A 27178-nucleotide genomic window follows, 5' to 3' on the forward strand; every position below is an offset into this window, starting at 1 on the left:
GGATCCCCAGTGCTGTGGCAGACAGGATGTGCTCTGGGGCTGTGGTGTTTTCCTGGAAAAGTGGGAACAAGCAGTTCACAGCTCAATAACCCAGACACAGATCCTGACAGGAATCTGCATTTCCAGGGCTGGAGGGTTTCTGGTGCCACTGAAACCTGTGTGTCTTTCAGATCTGAGTTATCTTTTCATAGAAATGAGGGGAGTTAGATTTATTGAGGAAAAAATTGGTTTTTGTCTACTCCATAGCTTTGACAATGTTTGGGTCTACTCTGCATCACTCCAAATAACAAAATTGCTGCTGAATTCTGATCCAAAAAAAAGATCTCCTATGAAAGCAGAGGCTTGTATGGATATTTATTTGTGATTCACCACATTTGGTGTGGAAACGATTTCTTGGAAGTTAAGAAATTCTCATGTGCTATGTGATTAATGGACACTTTGTAGGAAAATTATATTTATAGAGTACTCTATTTAAGGCATAATTTAAAAATAACATAGTCCTTTTTCTTTGAAACTGTGAATTTTAATGACTTCATGATTTTAGTTTGCTGAAAAGGAAAATATCTTCAAGTATATAAACTTCAGGAGGCTTCAGTACTATATGTGATCTTCTCTAAAGTTTCATTTAAATATGTCCTGCAGCATATTTTAGCATGCACTGGTTTCTTGAGCCTCTGTCTTTTCCATCAATCAGAAGAAGGGGCGTTCTTTGGAAGTGGTCAATGATATCTGCTACAGAAGAAAATTCCTGTGGGATGGAAGAAATGAGAAGACTAAGGCAAAAATGTCAGAATTATTAGTAACCAGTTGAAACAAAAGGTTTATTTAATATTCTAAACATTTATCAATATTATAAATATATATAAGGTCCAGCTCAACTGTTCTTATTCCTATCACAATCTGTAGCTCAGTAACTCTGTGTACAAACTGCTGCAATGTTTTATAATTAATTTACATACTCTTGGTCTGTTTAACACATGCTGTTGCCACTGTGCTTGATGTACTTGAGAGTTGAGAGGTGGCTGATGAGTTTAGGGTTCTGTCTGGATCAGAGCTGCCAGGAATGTGCTGAGCAAACCCACAGCCCTGCAGGCTGGGGCTGAGCCACCAATGTGGGAGCAAAGCTGGAACTTGGCAGGTATGGATTAGCTCTCAGCTCTGCATTTCTCTTATCTGCTATCTCAGTGGGAAACAAACATTCCCTAACCAGGCACGTGGATTTCTAATGGCTGTGTCCTAAGGCCAGCCCTTCATTCCCTGAGTGCAAACAGCATAACCTGATTCTGCTTCCAGCAATAACAATATTCTCTGAGACAAGAAGCAGAATTCCAGCCAGGAAAATGGTCACCTGGCACTGAGGAATGAGGCAGGAGATGCTTTGAAATGAAATAGTGTGAAAAACACAGATTACCTCTTTTCCTTTCAAGCCGGTTCCTAACAAGTACAAGTGCTCCTGCTCCTGGTAGCGGATCTGGATGTTGTACACTTTGTCTCTGTACAGCACCATCAGGACATAGGGGTGAGTCACTGTTTTCCTTGAGCTGTCTCTCACCAAAAATGTTCCATCCTGAAAGAGGAAAAAATGAAAGATGACAAAGAGCAGACACTCCTGGGTTTGATCAGTGTAACACCTTTCAATAGAACACTTGTTCTTCTAAGTGTTTTTCTTTCTGAAATCTTTTTCCTTTCTGATAAGAGACACTGTACCATTAAAGCATTTAGGTCTTTTGACAAATGTATTGTCTTTCAATTTGCTACTTCAAACTTTCCTCTATTACAAAAGCAGATTCTAAAGGAAGGTAGGAATGGTGTTGTATGAGGGAGAGATTCCATTAAAGGAGGAAGTGAAATGTCAAAGACCAAACCTCACATCACTTTAACCAGAAGAGAAGTTCATTTCCACTAAGTGCCAATCACATTTCCTACATGATGGATTTATAGACAGCTTAAAATAAGGGCATTGTCTGTGTAATTTAGGTAGAGGCAGTGATGCTGTACCACTCTCTCTGCTTTTCCTCATTTCAGATGTATTTTGACAATTCTTCCATTGAAATCCCTTTCTTAAAGGCACTGAATGGTACCTCATAAATTGGACTTTAGTACAAGTCACTGGAATGGTGCACATGCCATCTTCAGCTCATGTCAAGTGCTGTGAGGCAGCACAGGGTAACCACAACTCCCACAGCAATAATTATATTTATCTTTATTATATTAAATATTAGATATTATTTTTATATTTATATATATTATATATAATATTATATGTAATATATATGTAATATATTATTCTCTAATTTTTATTTATTATTTTGATAACATATTATTATCATAAATATATAATTAAACATTTCTTTTTAAATTATTTATTTTTAAATTAAATTAATTTATTTAAACTATAATAAATATTTATTATATTTTAAATGTATTCATTTCTATTTTATATATTTAATATTAAATATTAAATTTTCTATATTTAATTTATTTCCACATGTACAGATGAGCCTTGTTTGAAGCTGTAGTTCATTTTGTTGAGCTCTGTGGCCCAGACAGGGGTGGGGTTGCAGTACCTTGTTTATCCTGCGCAGCGCTGCCTCTGCCTCGGGCCGGCTGACAAAAGCCACGTACCACTCATCCTTCAGAGAGCCCTGGGGCTGGGACAGGACAAGGACAAGGACAAGGTCAGCTGCCAGGGAATGGCGACGTGCAAATAAATGGAGACAAATTGTAGTGTGAGAGAGATGTGGGTCTGTGTGCAGAATCTCTGTGTGCAGATCATGCTGCTATTTATTGTGGTATGGAAAGTGCTTCTAAGTTGTTTTAAATTATCTGCTCACTGTGATAAACTTGAAAATATTACAGTTATAGACGTTATGGCCCTGCAATGTAGCTAAGGTAAGCTAAGAAAACAGGTATTTCCAAATACTTTCAGTAAAAGATTTCTTTTATGTTCTTTTTATGTTCTCTTTTGTCTACCTGGACACTAGGCACAAAGGTATCCTTTGCCTTCATCTGTTTGTTTTTTAGCTATCATCTGAGACAACTGTGCAGACTTCCTGTAAATGCACTCTTTATGATTGCCCACCAGTGTTACCACCATGAGTGTTTTGCTCTAAACTTGTTTTATTTAAGGAAATGTCAAGCAAAAATGCGCTTAAAAGAGTGAGTCCTTTACTCATCAAAGTTTTCTGGAAGGAGAACTGAAAGTTTGATACTGCTTGAAGGCAATTATGCAAAACAAGTAATCCAGAAAACAAGTATTTTTCTTATTTTGCTCTTTTGGGGTTCAACTATTGTTGTTTTTCTTGATGAGGACAAAATAAGGCACTACAGTTTGACACAGAAAAGGAAACTGAAAGCACTCAGTTGTGTCCTGACAGTGACTGGGAAAACAACTTTGAAAGGTGTTGTCTCTCAAAACCAGAAAACTTGGTGTCTTTACAGTTATGGTTCATGTTTTGTACCTCATCTTGCTCTGTGTTTGCCTGGTGAACAGTCTGTCTGCTGGGAATTGGCAGTGGAGGTCTCATGTCAGCTGGGCCTCTGGAAGGAGATCTGCTGCCTTCAGAGGTACAAAAGTAGAAAAACAATGTTAAAACCAGGAAAATCATTTCATCTGTGCACCCAGGGTGTAGGATCTTGACTTTATGGAGCATAAAGTATTTGTATCACCCTGGTGTAAATAAAAATCATGTGAACAGTGCAAATTACCAAACACCCAGTGCAAACAACTAAATAACTATTTAGTGCAATCCAACACCCTGGTACTGAGATATCTAGAAATCATTTGAAATCAGATTTAGGCTTCTCTGTGAGAACCAGGTTCTTTACGGAACTTTTACGGAAGGAATTCCATCCTTCGTGCAGAGGGAATTTAACTGAGCTCTTGTGGTTCATATTTCCATAAAAACAAATGAACTTGAAATAGGGATGAACTGATTTTATCAGTTTCTGTAGCACAGTTACTCACTTGAGAGCATCTTGGTTTCTTTAGAGACAGAAGTAACATTGTCTCTTTGCAATCCTTGCCTTCTCAGCAATTAGAAAGTAAAAAATGTCTCTGTAGGACATTGACAGCTGTTACCATGTGCAAAAAAATTACTTGTAAAGCAATTGATGTCTCAGTTTTCTTTTTTTTTTTTTTTCCTTACAAGATAAATATGGAGTGTATTTCACATGAAAAGCATTTGCTAACCTTTTTAGGGAGTATTAGCATACCACAGTGATTTGCATAGGTCAGCTCTCAGTACTGCACAGAAAAGGATGCTTTTATGAAGGTTTGACACTGGTTGAACTGGGCAGGAAGCCCAAATTTCATGGGGAAAAAAAGCCCAAAGTCTTTGATTCAGACTAAGTAAGATACACAAGATGCCTTTCAGGAACTTGATAGTTTTCTGTTCCCAGTCCAAGAAGAAACATCCATAGGAAAAAAAGCTTTTCTATTGACTTCACTGAAACTATCTTTCAACTTTCATCCACTTAAACAAGAAAAACAATGTAAGGATGTAGGATACAAACCTGGATGGAAGCGTGGTGGTAGAGAGCCAGTAGCAGACAGGATTCTAGCACTGTTTAAAAAACAAGAGTGGTCAGTATAAATACAACATTTCTGTGCTCTGATCACCTGATCTGGACTTTGTGCCTGTTTTACAGAATGTGAGAGCCCCTTGAGACCTATGCAGGGTGAGGAGAGCCTTTTCTTTTCTTCTTTTTATTTTTTTATCCTTCTTTTTGTGTAAGTGGATCCACCTTTAAGTTTACCTGGAGCTCAGTATCTGGCAATAAGGCGATCAGTAAAGGCCACAGAGACTTCTGCAGCAGGATCAAAGCAGGAGAGCATTGAGCATGAGGAGTTTTCACAGGGAATGGTCTGTCCTTCCCCAGAGCAGCAAGCACAGGGAGCAGCTCTCCACCCCTTTCTCGCTGCGGGGTTCCACTTACAGAGTTATTATCCTTGCAGCTTCTGTAACATTGTTGATAAAAATGCAGCTTCACATTTATGTTGCAAGCTGGGAAGGGCCAGCAACACCAGGGACTGGGGCATCTCCCACATGAGGAAAGGCTAACGGAGCTGGAAGCTGAAAAAGCTCAGGAGAGATTTTTAAAGCACATAAATATCTGAAGGGAGAGCCAGGATCTTTTCACTGGTGCCCAGTGACAAGACCAGAGGTTCCCTCTGAACATCAGGAAACCTTTTTTATTGTGAGGGCAAGCAAGCACTGGAGCAGGTTGCTAAGGGGGTTGAGGAATCTCTCTTTTTCCTTGGAGACATTCAGATGCTATCTGGATGTGGTACCAGGCAGCCTGTTCAAGGTGACCTTGCCTGGGTAGGGGGTTGGACCAGAAGACATCCAGAGATCTCTGCCAACCTCAACCAACATCCAAAACTGCTGAAAATGGAGTCCCACTCTTCAGTTTCTGGGAGGTTTTTTGTTTCTTCACCTAATTGAGAACAAATTGCCTGCACTCCTTACCTTTACTCTTCATATTTCTCTTCTGCTTAAATGAGCTGTTAAAAAGGCTCTGAGATAAATATGCTAATTTTGTTTGCACAACAAAAACACCCTATCATGACTTGATTTATGGGAGAGAATCAGTCAGCCCGGGGGCCTTTGCTACAGCAAAATTTGGCAATGCTCTTTGAGTATAAGCAGAAATGTTCATCATAGGAATAGTTCAATTTGCATATGACCTTGCTATTGCTACTGCAGTGTTTGTTTTGGTGTCAGCAGTTCCAGAGAATGATGGTAAATGTGAGGAATTCATCAAAGAGCCATTAAAAAAATACAGATATTAGAAAATGTGCATCAGACATGGACTCAAAGAGCCCACTCTAAGTCATCTAAGTCTAAGTCCGTTGCATGGTAAATCAGAAATCAAAATTTAATTAGGGGCTCTTCTGTCTAGCAATTGAAGCATAACAATCAAATATTTGTGAGTTGAAGCTGGGAAAAAATTGCAGCAAAGTTCACAATTTTAAACAGGAATTATCAACCATTCCAGTAATGATTTAGTAAAAGGGACATGAAATTCTTTCTGATTCAACTCCAGACAATGGAGTTTATGGAGTTTTTTTATTTTTGAAGTGTGAGGAGTTGCAGCTCTAACACTTAAGGGGTCCTAGAGTGTGCAGGACCCCTTTGTCCTGAATCCTGCCTTGTTCTGTAGGAAATGATCCCTTCCCAGAAGGACTGGTCATTCTTATGGACCCAGCAAGCAATGGGAGAGCAATGGGTGTCTCATGAATGGAAGCCTTGTACCATGTAGGGTCTTGATGCTTTAGGATTTAGCTTTTCTATTATTCAGACCCTGCACTGCTTTAGTGTATAGCTCTGAAACTCCATGGCCTGTCAGTTGCTGTTCTCACATTTCATTGAGATAAAACAATTCCTCTTTAGTCCTGGAACTCAAGGACATCTCACTGTCTCAGGCCCCAGAGATGTAAACAACAGTGAAGTGGGAGGGATAACTTGGAGTAAATGACTTCATTAGCTGAAGCTGTAATTGGAGGATTAACCCCTGAGATGTAAATGAACCAAACTTCAAATTGTTTGAAAAACTTGTGACCATCTTCCATCCTGGGTGTAGCCCCTTGGAGGCTTTTGACTGCCCAAGGTGAACCTATTGAAGGCCTTCAATAAATACCTGCTTTTATTCTCTTAAGTTTGTCTAGCCTCTGGTTTAGGTGGCCACTCCTGGGCATCAGTTTAAAAAACTTCCTTGCCATAAAACAGAGGGATTCATGGTTTTTTCCAGGCCTGATGTACACTCTCTGCTCCACTAATACAGAGCTTCAATTCTATAAAGGATTCTCCTGGATAGTAGGAACAGCACTAATTAGCATTTTGTAGAGGCACAGGCTCAGTAATGAACTACCAAGAGACTGAGATTCAAAAGGAATGACCCATAATGGTGAAACAAACCTTTCTGCAGCAGGAATGCTGTTGGATCCTGGCTTAGGTGGAGGCTTGAGAGATTTGGGTGGGAATGCATTGGAGCTGTATGGGGGCAAAGACAGCTGTGGCACTGGTCTTAGCGGGGCAGCTGTGGAGAGGAAGAGAAGGAAACTTAAATCCTACATAAGATATTCTTAAATGAAGTAGAATGAAGAAATTCTGTCACCTTACTGCTGTTTGATTAGATAAATATAATGCAATAAAGAGTCCTTGATGTGTTAGTTACAGTCTGGAAACTCATATGGTCAGCTGAGAACTTAAAAGTAGGTATTAAAATTAAAAATAAACTGGAACTGGCTTGAGCAACATCTACATTTTCTAGGTTCTGTTTTGGATAAACCACAATTCAGGTACCTTAACTGCAGAAGGTAGTACATGTTTTCTGTCACATTGCTTCTAAATAGCAGAGTTGATATCACCCTTTTGAGCATCATTCTGAGATTTCTCCCAGTATGAAATAAAACATTTTCCTTTTGCAGTGTCCTCAGACCTGAACTAGCAGGAGTGGAACAGATTAACTGTGCTCTGCACAGCTTAAATAACCTCATTCTTTATGGAGGTTTAGGGCAGCGATAATTCACAGAGACTTGGCCAAATGTCCTGCTTCTGTTATGGAGTCACTTTACCAACTCAATTGCAGAAATCAGCATTCTGCAGTAGTTTATAAACACTGGTGGCACATGGAAGAAGTTCTGTTCTGTTCATAAAAGTGACTAACATTGCACAGAGCCAGCAGGGTCTGCTGAGGACTGGGAGACACCAGGTTTCTGTTTGCAGCTGTTTGATGCTGTGTGCAGAACACAAATCTGTCTAATGTAATGTATTTCAAAATAAGAAATCCTGCTGGCTGGTAACTGGCTGAGTGAAGGAAGCTATTAGCTATTGATTTCCTGGGGTCTATGGCTTTGATATGTCAATCTGCATCAGGCACTTTAAAATAATTCTACTGCCTATCAGGGTAGGTACCACCTGACTTCATAAATGGCTCTAAGGAAACAACTGAAGTAATTTCCTTTTTTTTTTTTTTAAGAACTAAGACAAAGAAAGATTTCAAGTTTGAAAAGTCCCTGTAGAAATACTTACTGTCTTCTTCATCCTGGGGAGCAAAAAAAAAAAAAAAAAAAAAAAATTAGCAACATATAATAGCACAGTTTTTGGGAATGTTTTACAAAACAAACTCTGAACATTGGTGAAATTTGACTATACAGGGATTCTAATATCTACAACATCACTTCCCTCTAAAATGTTGGGAGTTTTGTCTTCATGCAACACCAAATGATTTTTAAGTTTTTAAAGCTTTAAAATTTTAAACAAGATGCGTGGTAGATGTCCCATAATGCATCTTGACATAAAATAGTCAGAAACTCTCAGGAGATATAAACTTTCCTTAATCCTTCAAGTAAGTGTAGACTCTCAGAGTTATCTGAAAGTGAAACTTTTAGATCAGCTTAAGCTGAATAAATCCCCAGAAGCCCAAATCTTTTTTAAGCAAAACCACTTCTCCCATGTCATAGAAGAAATTCTGGCTTTATTCTTCCTGTTTTCCAAGATAAAGTTCTCAGGGAACAAACTGAGCTTGACACAGAAGAACTGTTCAAAAATACCCCATGTGCCATGAAAGATCCATGAGTATTCCTTACAATTTATAAAAGAAACAAGTTTACCTTTCCAGCACTATTAATTTTTATTAATATTAATTTTACTGTAACCCCTATACTTTTAAATATATGCTTTATACTTACTTCATTTTTCTTGTGTGGTGGCCAACTGTGCCTGAAATGAAAACAAAACATTCATCATAGGTGGAATAAAACTCATTCACTTCATGTGCTTTAGGCCAAATTTTCACTAGAACATGATTTTATAGCAAGTTTTAAAGACCAGTGGATGCAGAAACATTTTTTTCCTCATAAAAATATCTAAGATTTTAGTTTTCAGCCATAATCTAATGCATTATTCTAGTTCTTGGCCCATCTTGATTTTATCAACAAGGAAAATGCCTGATTAATTGATTTTAAGATTAGAGCTTAAAACAAGCTTGTACAATGATGAAACATTAGTCTTCAAGTCTTGAACTCATTTATAATATTTGACAACACTGCTGGAGCACATCATAAGGCTATCAGGCTTTGTTTCTCTGATCAAATATCCTGGTTAGCAGATCTCAATTATTTCTTCTCTTGTTTGAAGTACAGTCAGTGTTCAGCCCCCAGGTGGTCTAGAAAATGCTGGGGAATGATGCAGCTCTGCTAGAAAATGCTGGAGAATGATGCAGCTCTGCTAGAAAATGCTGCTGGCTGTTCAGAAGGAGTTTTGCAGGCTAATAAAATCAATGGGATGAAAGTACAGCTTTCCTTTTCTAACACCCAAAACAATAGCAATAGAACTCATGTAAAAATGTTCCCTAGAGCAAGAACTTGCTCTGCTGGAAAAAACATGGATCATCTGTATCTTTGTACAACTGGGGAGTGAGTCATGCCCCACGTAATGGCTCTTCCAGATATGACTGGAGAGAGTTTTTCTGCCTTCACACCTTTCTGCAGTTTCAAGCACATCCTGTGCATATTTATGAACCAAACCTTTGGTAGCCACAGACCCTGCTGTCATGCAGTACCAGTAAATCAGACCATCCTGTGTTGCTTGTCCATATTTTTGTTAACTTTCATTTCTCCTTTATTGAATTTCAGTGAAATGAGCACTTACTTTCCAGGGCTTTGCTTCCTTAGTGGAGGTGGGTTGCCTCTTTCATATCTCTCACTTGATGGGACAGGAGGTTTTGGCATCATTGCTAACTGTTCTCCCAGAGATCTAAAGCAGGAGTGAGATGATGAAATGAAGGCAAAAAGCTGCTTATTAAGAAATAACTGGGAAATACTGGCAATGAAAGGATCATTTGCAGAGGACAAATCTTACCTTAGCTGTGAAACCAGAGGCTGCAAAACAACAAGGAATAGTTAAGAGAATGTGTAAGTGTATCAAAATAGGCAAAAACTATCAATAAACACAAAAAAATTACCTTCTCAGGAATGACTGGCTTCTTCCCTGAAAACAGAAAAAGCTTTTATTTAGAAAAAAATGGAAGTTAATTAATTAATCTTCCTATGAAATAATTGAGTTTTGAATAAAATTGAAAGTTAATCTTGCTGGTTGAAGAACTCATATCCTGAGACATCAGCCAGAAAAATATTTTGGCTTTGCAAGTTATGGTAAAATTGCAATCTCTCTTATTGAAGGGAAATTTAAACATTTTCAACATGGCACGTGTCACAATCACGCTATCTAAGGTTCAGCTTTGAACTACTGGATACTTTCTTGCCATTATATAACAGATAAGAGTTTAGATAATAAATAAAATTGTAGAGTCATATCTGTAGATGCTTTTTATAATGTGGTTTTCAGCTCTGAAGGAAATGCCATTTTTTCCTGTATCTTATTAATTCTCAGCCTTCTTTTAAGTCTGTTGCCACATTACCTACAGCAGTGTATGCAGAGTTTCATTACCTTTGTAGGCAAAGGTGATTTCCTCCTTTAACCTACTAAATATTTCCTTGTTCAATCACTGAGGTGTGCATCAAACCTTTATTGCACACGCTTCTCATAATGTATTTCTGTTCACCTGTGTGACCCAGGGTTGCTGTTTTCTACATGAAATTTCTCTCCCACTTTGTAAGCTCTGCTCACACCGTTTATTCACAAACAGATTACTTTGATTACATTTGGTTGAGCCTTGTTCTTTTGGATTAATTATATACAAACTGATGATTTTCAGTAATTAAAGCAACAAACTGATGATTTTCAGTAATTAAAGCAACACCAGTGATATTAATGTGAGCAAATACTGACCTGATCCTGGGCCTTCTCTCTCATATGGGGGAGCAAGGCGATCCAGAGAGGGTTTGGTGCTTCTGTCTATAGAAGGAGCTGGGGCTAAACACAACAACTGTGTAAGATCATTTGCTGGTATAGGTCAATATATCTTTATTTTGCATAGATTAGAACTGGTGTAACTTCTTAAAACAGCAATTCAGACTTGTATGAGTACAATTGTATCGGTACAGTTGTACAGACAGTTGTTCTTACAACAACAATTCAGACTCCTGTATGAGTACAATTGTATCAGTACAGTTGTTCTTAAAACAACAATTCAGACTCCTGTATGAGCAGCAGAAGGGAGTAGAACTGAGGGAAAAGAGGAAGAGTGTTGTAGTTTGTGGGAAAGCTTTACAAAGAGAACAGCAGCTGTACTCACGTTTCAAAGGCTTCATGTTTCTGTCTCTACTCAAGTCATTGTTGCTTGGTGGAGGAGGGAAAGCTGGCAGCTAGAACAAATATTTCACAAGTGGTTAAAATGTGTCTTCACCTTTCTGTTTGGAGTGTATCAACCCCACCACAGTCATCTGCCAGTCTTGTGTGGCACAGCACAAGGAGCAGGTCTCTGCTCACTGCAGGAAGGACAGGAGCCTGGCACCCTCCTGGAGCATGACCAAAATAATTGCTTTTTGTAGATGCAGAATTGCCTCCATCTGCTGTGCCTCCCCACACTCCAGTGGGATGTCTCCTCAGGAAGGGGATATGTATTGTCAAAGGAAAGGAACAGGAGCTCCAACAACCCTGCTGTACCTCTGTGACACTGCATCAGTCCCTCCATCACATCCTAAACCTTTTCTTGTGGAAACATTGTTAGGTTTAGTGTACATCTGTTCTGGCAAACACTGAACCTGTAGTGCCAGCTGCCAACAGCACAACAGTTTTCAGTTTTGAAGTATTCACAGCAGGAAAAAAAAAGGAATCAAATCTTGGTCATCAACATTCTGATTACCCAGTCTCTTACACTTTTCTGTGGTCTTAATTCAATTGAGCAAGCGCTAGAAGTATTGCTTGGAAAAACATAACCTTGTTTTCAAAACAGAGGCATCCCTTAAAAATATTTCATTTATGTGGGAGAGTCATTCACCAGTAGGTGTATATCCCCAATGTAAGAATCAATGAAGGAATATAAAATAATTAAATATATTTCTCCCATGAAATTGAATTGTTCCTTGAACAACGGCCACCTTTTAACAGAGTTCAAATCTGTTTTGATGGCTTCCTCTTCATACACTAGGTAAATAAAAATGGCCCTACACTTGGACTCCTAAGAAGGTCCTGGGATAGGAAATAAGTGAGATATGAAGACAGGAACATACAGTAGCACTTCTTCCCCCAAATGAGGCTGGGCCAGGTCTCTGGGGCGGTACTGGAGGCTGATGTGGAGGCTGATGTGCTGATCTGGTTGTTGTAGGTCTGTCTAAAGAAAACAAAAATCCCAAATTAAACAACTACACAGAGTTTGGTTATTTAACATTCATTCAATCTTTATGACAAAGAGCCCTTACAAGAACCTGGCTACTGAAGTTAATGAATCATCAAGACATTGCTGTAGGATTTGCCTGGCAGTTGCTTTAGGATCAGTGTGTTGTGTTGGGAGTTCCAGGCTGCTCTGTCCCTGTGGGGGTGACTCCCCTGCCAGGCTCTGGGCCACAGGATTGATTTCATTCCCTGCAGCACAGTGTGCGAAACACCAATCAGCCAATCTGAATGGCAGCACTCCACACATCCAGGCTGCTGAAGAATCAGACATAACACAGAAATGACAGGTAGGGAGAGCTGATTGTTCTTTTCCCAAATTTCACTAGAGTTTTTTGCCATTGTTGTGACAACCTGCTCTGTCCAAGGTTGCGCTGCAGCATGTACATGTGTGTGATTTCATACAGGTTCAGATCAAAGGCCAAATAATGCACACATCACACAAAACTAATCTTTATTCCAGCAGAGCTTGTGCAAAGTAGAAAATGTAACTTTAAAAGTCACAACTTTAAATCTTGCTTATGAACTACACTGCTATCTTCAAGGAAAAACCTTCAATATTCCATTATCCGCCACCTAAAATGTGGTGGTAAAATCTTATTAATAGCACTTAATTTCTAGTAATTACCTATATAATCAGTGCTGCTTGGAAGTGATTTGGCAGGAAATATGACACTGTGATGTGCTTCTTCATTATTGGATGGAGGTGGCTCGTAGCCATCACTGTCATGTTCTGCTTCCTCGGGCTCCTCTGTTGGTGATTCATAGTCAGCCTCATCTTCCTTTTCCTGGTCTTCATCAGGGCTTTCATAATCATCATCATCATCATCATCCTGGCAAACAAACATAAAAAGTGGATGCTGGAAGAGAACACTAAACCCTGCAGAGCAGTTCCTGGTGGCCTTTCACTGTGGGATTTTTCACTTTGGAAAATACCAAACTTTTACAACCACTTTGAGGGGGAAAATCTGTTGAAATAATACAGGGAAAGGAAGAAACTTTCCACTAATGCATTAGCGGGGCTTAAGTAAGGAAGCAAATATCATGTGATGAAAGTGAGTGCAGTGGTAGGTCAAAATAAGGAGCAAGTTTGCTGAAATGCATGAAGTGTTTTAGGGAACAGCCAAGGCACCAGCAAACAAGCCAGTGTTCCCAGAACACAATGGAGCAGCAGTTGAGGCTGCTGATATTCATTCTTGCTTTCTAACATCTCCTCTACAGCATTCAACCCAGCTTGTGAAAATTATTCATAAAAACTGAGGTCTTTGATCTGGGTCTTGGTGTTGTCCTGACCCAAATCAGCCTTGTTTGCAGGACCTCATAAGGGGACAGTGTCAATGTGGTCACTGCACATCTGTGCAATCTGCCAAGGCTTGACAGAAAAAGGGCCCTCCATTTGTCACTGGTACCACAGCTGGAGTTTCCAGAGTCCTGTGCACTGGCACAGAGCCCATGTGCTCTGTAGGTGGTTACTTTTATCTCCTGTGTTCCCCGAATAGCAGCCAATCTCCTGTGAACTTAGTAACAAGTGGCTTCTAAAAATGCCTCTCCCTCTTATTTTTGGAGAAAAGCCAAAGGCTAACCATTAGCACTGGTTAGCCTCAGAGATCTTCATAAGCTCAGGCTGTGCATCAGCAGCTGGGGTGGGTGTTTCGCCTAAACACCTTGTTGAGGCATTTCCTATGCCAAAAGGCAGAAGGAACTTCTGCAGGCTAAATGGCTTTTTAAAAATAATACTGTTCAACAGGTTGGCTCTAGAAAATAAAATGGCAAGAATTTGCCATTGAATAACACAGCAACCTCTAGACACCTCTTTTAAGAGAATGAAACAGGCATGTAAAACTCAGCTGTGGTTCTGTGGGGAGCTGGTTGTAGGCTGGGAGCTACAGGAAGGCAGTAGTAAGGCAATACTGAATTTCTGAGGAGAACCTTTTCTCAGTGAGGAAATCTGTGTGCAGCCACTCCCCTCATTCCTGCTCTTGCTTTTTCTGCCCCAGCTGTGCTGCCCAGGCAGCCAGGGCAGGAGCAGAGAGCCCCCCTGAGCCAGGGGAGTTTCTTCACCCAAATACTCACAAATGAAGACCAGCCACCATCATCCTGAGCATACCCTGTGGGAAGAAACACAATTCTGAGCATGGACACCTTTGTCAGAGATGTAACAACTTGACAGAAAGTGTGGGAGAGGTTTTACAGAGACTTCTGTGAGCCAGAGAGAAGTTTGATAAGAGAATAATAAGAATTTCCTACCAAGGTCACTAAAACAGAAACCAAGAAAGAAAGAAAGAAAGAAAGAGAAATAAGAGAAACCTGCAACTGCCTGTTCCAATAAGCACTTTGTTTGTCTCATGACCAATGAGTAAAGTGTACACTTAGGAGTTTTGTAAGATGTATAAAAAGCATGCAGGCTATAACAAAAACAGGTCTGAAGCCTTCTGAAAATGGAGTGTTGATTTGTATTGTGACCATCAGAACTAGAACAAGAAAGAACCCAACAAATGCCAGGTGAGTTCTGGACCTCAGTGCTGTGCCACAGGCACGAGCTGTTCTTTCAGAGGCAGGCTGGCACTGATGAGGGCACATCCTGATTCAAGCCAAGATAAAGCTGCCCTGCTGTGACACAGTCTGGGTGCTGGCACTTCACGTTTGTCCCACTTCCAATTTAAATTCTATCATTTGAAACAAAATGCTTTCAGAATGAGCCCAGACTTCTAAACTCCTTGTTTAGGACTATTTTAACTTTCATAAAAGAAGGGTTTGGTTTTTTTAAACCTCAGCTTCCCTCTCTAATACAGTGCTGCTAGGAGGAAAGGCAGGGGTGGAGATGTTGGAACAGAAATATATAAACACTGATACAATTTATTGTGTTAAATAAAGACATTTTGACTATTCTCAGGTAAAAGTCTCTGCTCTTGCCTTCCTTCACCATCTTTTCTCTTTAAAAACACTTTTTCTTACTAATTGTCCTGAATCTATGTCTTTAATTTTTGAAACTTCTTTATACTCCCATATTTTCATTTATTGTTTTGGGTTTTTGGTTCCTAACCCTGCTCCCCTCTGTTGACTCTGCTCTGCAAGTATTTATTTAAAATTTTAATATTTTTAAACACTTTTTGTTGTTAGGGTCTGCCAGTATTCACTCACCTGTGTTTTCTGGAGATTTTTGTGTTTGGGCCCTGTAGCAAAGATACAAAAAATAAATTCTTTCTATTAAATGTTTGATGCTTCTATTGCAAATAAAGGCAATAGTTAACTGTCACAGTAGAAAGAAGTTTACATAGATGAGTTTAACTCTGCCCAAAATGCCAAAAACACATTAGCTGATATTTACATAGAGGATCCTAATAAAATCTAATCTGTTTCAAGAGGAATTGAAGTCACAGAAGTCAGGTTCAAAGCAAGGGGACCCAGTAAATACATTTACCAGTCCTGAAAACAGAAACTTCAAAGTCAAGTCCATAAATGGAAGGTCAAATAAGGTTTTTATGGTTTTCAGTTCTAGTTTTGGATTCTAGTGAATGGAAATGTGCAAAATCATGTTATCAGCTGATGCAAAACCATGTTTTGTAGAGTGGACTTGGTTTTCATTGGGTAGGATCACAAATTGTTCTTTTCTCATGGAATGTTCTTGCAATTTTTGCTCTTCTTCTATTGTGAAGGTTATATTCAGTGACAAATATTAAGAATTAAAGAGTATAATGATGCATAGATCTGTGGAATGCATTAATGATGATTTTTTAATAATATATGTCTGGGCTTCATGGCCTTCTTAAGGGCTGTGTGCTCAACTGGAAAATTGCAGGAAATGTGCAAATGTTACTTGGTTCTGGACATGGCAGAAGTGTCTGGAGTGTTCATGGGCTCAGGATTTGGTATTTGATATCAGATGGTATAATGAAACAGAGCTTTATTTTATGGAATTTCCAGGCTGCACTTCTGATCAGGCATTATTGATCAAATTCAAACCAGTCCAGGAAAGATCTGAAAGCTTTGAAGAAGAAAGCTGAGTTCTTACTCACCATTTTGGAAGGAAAGAGAGCCTCCCTTCATTTTTGTTTATTTCTTGGCTTAATTTACTTACAATTCTATTGGAAAAAAGAACAAAAATAGTTTTAAAAAAAACCTTTGAAACCTATCACTTGTCAAAGCACAGAAATTATTTTCTTCACCATTATCCCTCAGAATTTGCTAAATTTGATCTGGTAACTCATGATTATTATTTACTATGTGATAAAAACACTGAATTTACCATTGTATTGCTAAGTTGTGCTACAGCATATCCAGCTACAAACTAGACTGTTTTTCCCTTGGTAAAACCTCATGTTGTTGGATTGTGATTGAAAATAAACATTAAATCCAGCAAGCCTTAGGATCTTTGGGTGTTGTAGACATCACACTGCTTCAAATAATGGCCAAGGCATTTCTATGATTTTGCATGGAAAAAGCAAATAATGCTTCAGGAAAACAGAGATTATGGCTGCAAAACCAGGGATTAAATGTTCCCTAAAACTCTTCTCTATTCTTTTTGCATTCCTTCCTCTGCAGCCAAGCAATCCCTCCAGCAGAGAAGGGGAAAGGCTGATCTCATTCCATGTTTTAAGACATTTTCAGTGCATGGCAGAAATATTAATAGAATATCAAGAGGCTATAATTTTATGCCTGGAGAGATCTTTCCAAATGGAGCACAGTCAGTACTGAGATTCACAGGGTTAATCCTACTGAGAGACCAGAATTTTGCTCTGTACTAATGAAGTTTGCCTTTATGACTATTTTGTTTCAAAGAAAGCTTGGGATGAGCCAGGATCTGATTCTGAATTGTCATTATTTCTTATTGAGGAACATCCAGCTTCACTTTTGTTTCCTTTTGCTGCAGGGGACAAGGAAGTTGCTGTGTGAATAATAAATTCCATGTGAGACATCAGGAGATGTCCTGGGGTGAGCAGTGCCCTGCACACATCAGTGCTTTGGTCAAAAAGTGAGTTATGGAATTTGTCTGTGGCTTTTTCCCTGCTGTAGAAGAGGCAGAGGATCTTTCAGAATGTCTCAGGTTTTATTCAGCTAAAGAAGTAAAATGAAGTTCTCTGGTTTTTGGAGTTAAAAATTCTTAGAGTTTAGACTTCCCTGGGTGTGAGTGAGACCTGAGTGTTTGGAAGCTTTCTGGATTAAACCTGGGCTATGAGCATTTACACCAACTGATTTTTGAGGAAAAACTGAGAGGAAGAAATTGATCATCTCATCTTGCTGCCAAAAAATTAATCATATCATGCTTAAAATACAGTGTCTAACCTTTATTTCTAGTTCATTTGAAATACTTCAAACCAATGGCTCAGAGGGTTTATTAGAAGAAAGCAAATTCTAGGAAGGTCAGGCTTTACAAGCAACGTTCTCAGGGAAGATTGGTGCACTGAGCAGCTGAGCCTGTCACTCTGTGAGGAAGGAAGTACCAAAACCACACTGCTCTCTGAGCTGTGGGAGTGGATGATAGGAGAGGATAAGGCAACAGCACTTGCAGAAAATGTTACTCAGACTTCTCATTCTCTTTCTACCTCCTCCACCAGTTGCTAAACTTAAAACTGGCAGGAAGTTGAAATTTTTGAAAAAAAACCCACACAGCCAGCCCCCAAAGCAGGACTCCAAAACTGGCTTTAGTTCACTCAGCTGCAGATACTGCTCACATGAGTAGAACCCACTCTACATGTATTGGGACAAAGGGCTTAAGATGGGTAAGAGAGGTGGAATACAAATCCTCTGGGGCCAGGAATTTGTTGACAGTTGCATATTGAGCACTGTCAAAAGCATAATTGGTGACCCAAGTCTTTGGTTTGGTTTTTGAGAAGACTCAGCTGGGCAGATGCAATGCTGTGTTACTGACCTCAAAACAGACTCAGCACCAGTTCTGTTCTAAACCTTGCCACCGCCTTTAGACCCCAGCTGAGAGCATGAGTGCACAGGCACTGACATCTTTTACCTTTTTAATAGAGAAAGTGCAGATTTCTCAATTTTTATGTTTGCACTTTTACTCTTCTGAAAGTAGAACGACTTTCAGAGTGTGCCATGTTTGCAGGGTCTGGCTGTGTCACACTGAGCTGGCAGAGGCCAGGAGTGCAACCATGAGCTGTCTGCTGCTGGAAATTTCTGGAGTGCTGTGGGATACACTGTGGAGTGCTGTGATGCCTTAAGATTTTTCCACAAGCCTGGAAATTCCAAATCTCAGGTTTGTGATGAACCTGCCACTGGAACAGCCAGAAGGATCAACAGCATCACGAAAATTTGGAATCCTTTTTTCTCAAGCTAATAAACAATAGGAGTGACAGACCAATTCCAGTGTTTATATAATTGTTCAGGTGTGAACCAGCCACCAGTGTTGTTTTTAATAAAATCTTTGCTTCTTCTGTTTATGAGTTCTGACCACAATAAGGAAGGCATATTCTGTTGAATGTGCTTTAAAATGTTTTGCAAGACTCACATTTGTTTCCCACAAGTATAAAACTTCATGACTTTGTCTGACTGGCAGTAGTGCTAAGGAAAAATAGGAAAATTCTATTTTTCTTTTAAGCTGTAGATTGGCCTCTTGTTCCACTAGATTTATTATCAAAATGTTAGCAACACCTTCATGATTAGGTTAGGACCAATGGTCAGTGTCTGCTCTGTGTAAAATCCATCAAATCCCTTCCCAGTCTCACCAGTGTTTCTCTTTCACGGCTGCTGTTTGTGAGGATTCAGGTGTGTATCTAAACATAGTGGCATTAATATTAACTTTTTAAGCAAAGTCTTCCAGAAAGAGTTCAGCCCTTTCAGTAGAGAGTGCTAAAGATTTTAAGAAGCATTTTCATTTTCAAAATAGTGCTTAAATGTGTGGTTTTTTTGGTTTTTATAAAGAAGCCAGAAGTTTTCTGAAGACGTGCACTGGTAACAGGGCTGGTAGAGATGAAATTTCAAAATAATAATTCATTAGTAATAACAGAAGGTTGTAGAGTTTTACAATTAGATTCAGGAAATGACCTGTCATACCTTGTAATGACACCTGTGACCTACTTTTGATTCTTGAAAAGTCACAGAATCATCCCCAAGTAATGACACAGTTCTGTTCAAACCCTGAGCACCTTTAGCAAGCCCACACACCCAGCTCAGGAATTCTGTACAGGTGCAGTCTGGGCTTTGCAAACCTTGTGTGATTCCAGGTGCTGGCTCCACTTAGGTCAGAATATTCCAGCTAAATTTACTGAGGAACAATCTGTCTTGTTAATTTATCCTTTATTCATTTGGTCACTGGCCAGGGCTGTAACACCTGCTGTTTCTATTGAGCTTTTCGCAGGGTATGCTCAGGTTTTAGCACTGCTATTAAGTATCAGGTAGTGTAACCATAATCTGCTAATCCCTCTTTCAGTTTGTAGAAGAACTCTTGCTACAAGCAGTTGAGGTTTGCATTATGATACAAAAGAAAAGTGTGAATGTGTTCTACCAGAAGTCACTACTTTGTGTTTCGATGAGGGTGTGGAGGTTCTGAAGTAAAGAAATTAATGTTTAACAAAATGGCAGATTCTTCTGCCCATTAATTCTCTCCTGGAGGGTTGTTTTGGGGTTAAGTGGATTTTGTTTTAATGTTGCTGTTGTTTGTTTTGTTGGGGTTTTTTTGGTGGTTGGTAGGTTGATTGTTTTTAGTGAGAACCAGTTCTCTTCCCTAGTAAAGCTCTAAATTCTTGTTTTAAACAGTGCCATTACATGGAAGACCATTCTGCATGTGTAATCACCACATTCCAGTGAATATTTTGCTTGTTTGTGAGTATGAAAAAGTTCCAGAGCTTTCCTTCAGATTTAAATATCTACTTATTTATTCAGTTCCTCAAGCTGTGCACCAAGCTTCACTCTTCTTTCAAAGCTCTTGATTTCAAATTCTTTTCTTGTTGAGAAATTCAAAAGCTCTGAGTGAAAAGATTGTTCAGTTTCTGCTGGGGTGTAACACACGAGAAACCCAAAATACCTGTCTGAAAAGGGCAGTTCACTTTTTCTGGAGTGGGAAAATCAAACTTTGAGGTACCAATGGGTTTGATGAGGAGGTAGGAGCAACTCCACATGGTTATAATTTCATTTTAGTGATTCACCTATGGCATCAATATCTCTGGTATGTCTGAGTTTCTTAGACCATCCACTGACCCTACTTTTCTCTCATGAATTTAAAGGGAAATCACCAGAAGTTCTCAATTTTAAAATCTCAGACAATGAGACCAAGAGGTAATTCTGCCAAAGGACTGCTAAGGTGGGACAAATTATCAGAGAATTACAAGTTCTACACTATGGTTAGATGAGTCTGTCACAGACATCTGGTCTGTCATCAGCGCTGTTAAATGTTTCTTTTAATTGAAAGTGAGTTCAGAAATTCTGAGACATCAGAATTTAATGAGACATCTTCTTTAAATAATATCTGGACCTCCTTACTAACATATGGTACACCACCAACCCCTATTATCAGGATATTTATTGTGTGAAAATATAGATGTGATTTTAAGAAATATGTCACATCCAAGGAAATTTCAAATTCAGTCCTTCATATCTGCTCTGAACAAGGGTGTCCTGCTGGGTTCAGCTCTTCCCACCAGCTCACCCATGAACGCAAAATTTTTCAATATTCTTGTCTTCCCCAAAACACCTTCCACAAGCTCTGATGCAACTGAAAAAGCAAAGCAATTTGTATCTTGTGTAGAAAAATCAAGATATCCATGAAGGGAGGGAGTCTGGAACCGGGAAATGAGCAACAAAGACACAGCCATGCTGGAACAGCTCGAATTCCTTTTTTTCCCCCCTCCTTTGATTGAAGAGCTCCATGTGAGCTCCAAGGTTATAAACCTTCAACCAGCTTAAATAGGTAGCAGAGAACTCATAGCAAAATAAAATCCTTCATTTTTCACCATGAAATATTAGAAGAAGTAAATTTATCCTACTCAGTGTTGACTTAATGGGATTATTTTTCTTCATTAAGTAACTTCTCTGAAATGATGGAAACTGTTGAGATGAATTGGAAACTTTTTCAAGGCCTATATCCACAGAGGCTGAGAAAGCTACTGAACATTGAATCACATGGTCCAGACTGATTTCTCTTGAACACCCACCTAAAGCACATGAAAATAATTTCAAATTCTCAGCTGTTGTGGACATAACTGACTTTCCCCCCCCCCTTTAAGTTAAAGTCAGCAGTTAAGCAGTGAACAGTTAAGTCATACTTCAAAGGTAATACTTGTACAAAAGTTTAACCTTTGTGGAGCTGCTGTCAGTCAAAGGATTTATGCACAAGTTCTTTTGAACATCCCCCAGACAATCTCCTTGTATTGTATCATTTTGCTTGAGCAGTCATGACAACACTCATTTTATTTTGGAATATTCTTCTTTTTCTCTCCGTGCACTCCAATAAACAACCTCTAACCAATCACTCACAAATCATTTGCTTGATATTTCCTATGAGACCTCAGTGCAAAACAGCTTAAATAATTTTTAACAATAAAGCAGTTTGACTTTACTTACGGCACTCTGAGCTTTGGGAATTTCTGAATATCATTTTCAGACATGTTCTAGAAAGGAAACACAGGGGACATGTGACAAAACTGTCCATGGAACACCCACTGACTGATCCAAGTCAGTCAGACACATATATTCAAAATGTGGCATGAATTCATGTGGTATTGATGTGACTTCAGAAGCCAGGTATATTGAATTCTTTCCTGTCTGGACAGTGAAATTAGGCAAGATTGTGCATGATTGCAAAATTTGAGGGGAGAACTGCAGATTTTAAAATACAGAACCTTTGGCTGTTCTAAGAACCTTATCTGTACCAGAGTACCTGAAGAATCCCATGTTCTAGGGGACACAGAGCTATAAAACTCCTTAAGAGCAGCCTTGAAAGCCTAAAAAATCCTTCCAGAAGGGATGGGGGAGGATGTTTGTTCCCCCTGACCATAACACAGCCCCTGGGCTGAGGCTCCCCTGACTGAGATGTGCTCTCTGGAAACCTTTGTTTGTCTGGAAACCTTTCTTGATGTTCCTGCAGAACATCCCTTCTCTTCCTCCAGCATGTGCAAGCCCACAGTTGGGACAGATTCAGGCATTATGAAGAGTTTGTATTTTGCTGGTTTAGTGTTTTGTTTAGTTAATCACAAGCTTAATTAATTATCTTTGGAAGAGGGATGATAGTCTGGTTCTTTTTGTCTTTTTTACTGGTTACAATAATAGGTTTCCAATTAGACATTGGTTCACAAAGCTGTCAGTGTCAAAGGACAGAACAAATCTTATCTGTGTTTTTCCACGCTATTTTGCCTCTGGGAGGAGTGAAACACAGGCTAAATGTGCTGCTTTTATGGAAATGTACTGTAGTACTTCCTGAAGAGTCATATTTTTTCTAAAGGCTTTTTAAACTTCTCTCTGGAGTTCTATTCTGGTGATAAACCTGACAAACATTAGAGGTATAACCTCTTTTACAAGGGCCACATTTCTGTTTTAAATAATAGAGGATTTTATTAAAATAAATTACATGGAACCCCTTTGGTTTTATCCCCACTGCATCCCAATAGGGCTTTCCTTGTGGTAGCCAGAAAGGTGACTCTGAAATTAGAATGTTATTCTGATTAATTTTAGAGGAGCATTTTTGCACCAGGTTTATCATGTAGATCTGAAAACAGCTACAAACCCAGCAGACACTCAGCCTGAGCAGCTGCTTCTGTGCAAATGTAATTTGGCATTTTCCAGCCACTCACAAAATGCAAAAGAGATGGTTCTTAGGAAAACCATTCATAGAGAGAAGCAATTTTTTTCCAGATTGCTTTGTACTCTGGAATATTTTACTGGACATCTTCCTCTGTTTAACAAGTGAACCTTTTCCTTTTTTTTTGCCTTTATACAAATGCCAAGTAATTCAAAAGCTTAAAAAGAGTCTGAGCAGAGGTGAGCAGCTGCTTGGCTTGCTCAGTAGAAAACATCCTTCAAATCTGCTGGGATGCCTCTATAGAGCTGCTGCACCCTGAGCTAATATCAGAAACACTCTGGAAATAATAGAAAATCACAAAAATCCCTTAGAAATCACAGAGTTATTGCACTTTCTATTTGCACCTCACAAACTCCCAGAATGTCATTGTGCTTCCAGAGGCAGAAGTCCCACTCCAGCCACAGATCCTCAGTGCTTGAAGATCTCTGAGGAGATTTCCTGGGGGCTGGGAGGATAAATCCCATCTGAATAATGCTGATTGCACCCTCCAGCAGCAGGGAGGGATCAAATCCTGTTCCTACAACAGGGCCTTGAAAAATTTAATGTTTTGTTTCAATGAAATGTCAAAAAACTGAATATTAGGACAAGTAAATGAAAAATACAAAACTTTAGAAGAGGTATGCAGAGATCTCCCCACTATGACTAATTAAATAGAATAAAATTACTACTTCTGGGGAAATAGAATGGTGAATATTTGAAAATTAAAGCAAAAAGCAGTAATACTAAAAGCTCCTACACATCTTCATGGGTGTGTATTTAAGACCTGGAAACAGCTGCTGGGTCAGTGGAAGTTATCAGCTTTTTTCTAAAATTAAGCTAAGCCTAGAGCAATGTTGATTTAAAGCCACTGAGACTTTGCTTACTAGTTTTGATGCTCTTAAATTTTACTGCTTTTATGTATTGCTACAGAAGAAATCCAATTTTATCTATAGAGGAATGAAAGAGTTATTCCAATGAAAGGCCAGTCATTCTGAGCAGGGCTGTGTTTTTAGTATGAGAGGATAATAAATAAATGTGGGTTTTCTGTAGTTAATATTTGAAAACAAAAACTTCCTATATTCAAGAATTCAAGACAAGATTATTGGTTTAGAACTTCCCTGTCAGTTTAAAAAATACTAAAAAATATTCATATTGAACAAGATGCTTGGGCTCCCAGCATTCCATATTTAAAGCAAGTTGTCTGGCTGATTTTAGCAAAAGCATTTACCTCCCATATTTTTACCCCAGTAACCACCTGGCAGGTGCCTCTGCATCTGCCAGTGCAAAATAAGGAGGAGTCAGAAACATCACTTGGGTGGAATTTTACAGGAAGGAATTTTACAGCTCCACTTACCAAAAACCTTTGTCCATTTATGCTGTGCTTCCTCACGACTTTCTCACAGTCCTTGTACTTTAGCTGCCAATGAGAAGATGATTATTGCACCCTTAACTATAAGAAACAATTAAGACACTTGAAGATATGTCTGGCTTTGAGCAGATGCTTTCAAGATACCTTTTTGTATGCTGTGGCCTGCCTAAATGGCTCATTTTGTCCCATAAACATGGATTTTTATGACAGAAATCCCTCAGTAAACTTAAAGGTTTTCATCCATTTAGGAACATGTTATTCCTCACATTTACAAAGCACCTCACAGTTGCCTGGCCCAAAGAAATATCTGAAAAAATGGATTATTGTGGTACTGCCTGGGATGAGCAGCTGCAGAAGCAGAGCAAAAACCTTATTATTCAGGAATACTAAAACTGACTGATCCCAGGCACAAAATTCATTATTGCGATCAAAAACCTTTCACTTCTCTATGGAAATCTCACTTGTTAATCCTGGAAATTATCTACAATATTTGTAAAGCTTTCCCACAGTATTATGATTTCCAGTAGCATTTAGGACAAGGACATTAGCTCTTTAGAAGCTGCCACAAAGCAAGACACGACTTTTAAACATTTCCAACAGTTGTCCTAAGTTTGGTTTTGGGGTTTTTTTCTGGGATTTTTTGGGTTTGGTTGTTTGGTTGTTTTTTGGAGTTTTTTTGTTTGGTTTGGTTTTTTGTTTGTTTTTTTGGTTGGTTTTTTTTGTTTTTTTTTTTTATTTAAACAGTAATAGCATAATGTAAGAACACAATTTATATTTTTGATCTGTGTCAAGTTGGTCAGGTCCATATCAGAAGGAGGCCAAAGAGCAGGCAGACAAAGTGACTTTTGGAGACTTCAAGACAACAGAATGATTTTTATTCTGTCTGAAACTTCTGTCAGTGAAAGTTCGGCAGACAAACAACCTTGTGCTGCTGGGATCGCTCCCCTAAAGCAGAGAAATTACAGAAAGTTTTATGTCCTTTGCAGTCCTATCCCATTTTTCACGTTAAGGTGTAACATTGTAACTTGGTGTCCGGATCCTGGAAACAACCCAACAGCAGAGAGGAAAATTTTAGGAGCCACCTTCAGTTATTCATATGAAGAAACAGACCTAACTCTGGTAAATATTTTAGGATAGAGATTAAAACTTTTGTGCAGGCTGAGGATGACTTAAACCTGTAAATAATTTCTTTCCTACAGTGAATGCTATTGTGATGTTACCAGCACAAGTCTGTATGCAGAGGGAAGAAACACATCACTGTGATTGAGACCTAATCTCAATTTTGAAGTAGTTGATAAAAAATGCTGTTTAGCTATTAAAAATAAACCTTGGACTATCCCAAATATGAACATCTTTTTCTAAAAAAAATCAAAAATTATTTGAAAACTTGATTCATTCATTCTCTCTGAGTTTATCTCAGAGATAATATCTCTGAGTTTATATATATCTCTGAGTATATAATATTCTCTGAGTTTATCTCAGGGATAAGATCACTTGTGACAGGTGCCCAGAGCTGGCTGACTTGGGCTGACATTCTTGTCTTAACCAGATTTTTTAGATTACTTAAACAGCTTTTGCCCTGATTTAGCTGAATGCCATTATCTCCATTCTGGTGAGTATCTTGATCACTAGAAGGGAGGCACTACAGATAAATGTGCATTCAGTTATGGCAGAACTTACAGTTTTATCACTGATCAGAATATTATTATCAGATCTTTCAGAAAGCTGTTTTTTCCTTCCTAGTTTCTTGGAAATGATGGTCCAGCTTCCCTCTGCACCACTGTTGTGATGTTTTTTGTACTTGTCTGAAGTTACCTGTTGATAATGATCTCATCTGTTCCATCTCCAGTTTTTGGTTTCACTTTCCTGTGCCACCAACTCCCGCACCCTAAAATTAGGGGCTTGTAAGTAGTTGGCAGTTTCACTTCTCTGGAGATTTGGTAGACACAGATTCTATGTTTGATCCGCTCATCTTTATTAAGTAGTTCTGCATTCTACTATCAAACTTGCCTCAACTCCCCAGATTAGACTCTGACAGAGTTATAGGAAAAAAATAAACTTCACATTATTTCAAAATTAAGCCCAAGGTGTGCCAAGTTTTACAAGTCTAACCATGGATGTGATTAAGGAAGACATTCAGAGGTTCTTTGTTACACCCAGAAATTTGGAAAAAAAAAAAATCACTTCTGAAAATCATTGAAGATGAAACAGAAAACTTGTAATCTTCACACCTTAGTGCCCTCCACAGCTGTTAGTGTGTGTTACACCAACAAGCATTGTAGCAACCTGTTTATTTTCTCTAACTAAGCCACAAGTTTCTCTTATACCCAATTTAAAAACCCCTTTCAAGATTCATTTTCGCTGACCAGTTGAGCTCAGCTCCTCATTCGACAGCGGTTTTGCTTTTAGTTCTGCAGCGATCTTTGCCTATTATAAAATACCTGAATTTAACCCAACCAATGTGCCAGCAGTTTGCTCCTCCATCAGATGAAGACAAAACAGAGCCAAACTCACCGTCCTGAAATATTCTGCTAAGTCATCTGGGTCCCAGGTGAGCACGTCGGAGCGGTAGGGGAGGTTCCGCAGGTCCATGGTTGATTTTCTCCCCAGAGCACCCAGGAGTGTTCACAGCCCTGCTGCCAATGACACAGCCATGGATTCCCTCTCTGTGGCCACTCCAAGGAATTCCTTACCCAATCTCCAGATTTCAATCTCCTTTCTGTCAAGGAATTGTTCTGGTCAATTGAAATTGTGCTGTGAGCTGGTTCCAGAGAGACACAGCTT

At 39.0% G+C, this 27178-nt stretch overlaps 1 protein-coding gene across 1 annotated transcript; it reads right to left on the reverse strand.

Annotated features, from left to right (window-relative positions):
* Nucleotides 1-536: 536 nt before the first annotated feature.
* On the reverse strand, nucleotides 537-27178 carry LCP2 (lymphocyte cytosolic protein 2). The gene is made up of 21 exons (XM_054288067.1): nucleotides 26909-27178; nucleotides 24380-24442; nucleotides 21813-21859; nucleotides 16316-16381; nucleotides 15441-15472; nucleotides 14373-14407; nucleotides 12928-13132; nucleotides 12140-12240; nucleotides 11203-11272; nucleotides 10797-10880; nucleotides 9970-9995; nucleotides 9867-9886; nucleotides 9657-9761; nucleotides 8696-8726; nucleotides 8037-8049; nucleotides 6921-7041; nucleotides 4516-4565; nucleotides 3462-3559; nucleotides 2568-2651; nucleotides 1412-1567; nucleotides 537-748 (listed from the first exon to the last, which is right to left on the reverse strand). Exons 1-21 carry the CDS (start codon nucleotides 26984-26986, stop codon nucleotides 626-628), a joined length of 1608 nt encoding a protein of 535 aa, XP_054144042.1. The 5' UTR covers nucleotides 26987-27178; the 3' UTR covers nucleotides 537-625.

Source organism: Melozone crissalis, unplaced genomic scaffold (genome assembly GCF_028551555.1).
Source record: "Melozone crissalis strain CALT ecotype California unplaced genomic scaffold, PUWL_Pcris_2 ptg000061l_1, whole genome shotgun sequence".
NCBI lineage: Eukaryota > Metazoa > Chordata > Aves > Passeriformes > Passerellidae > Melozone > Melozone crissalis.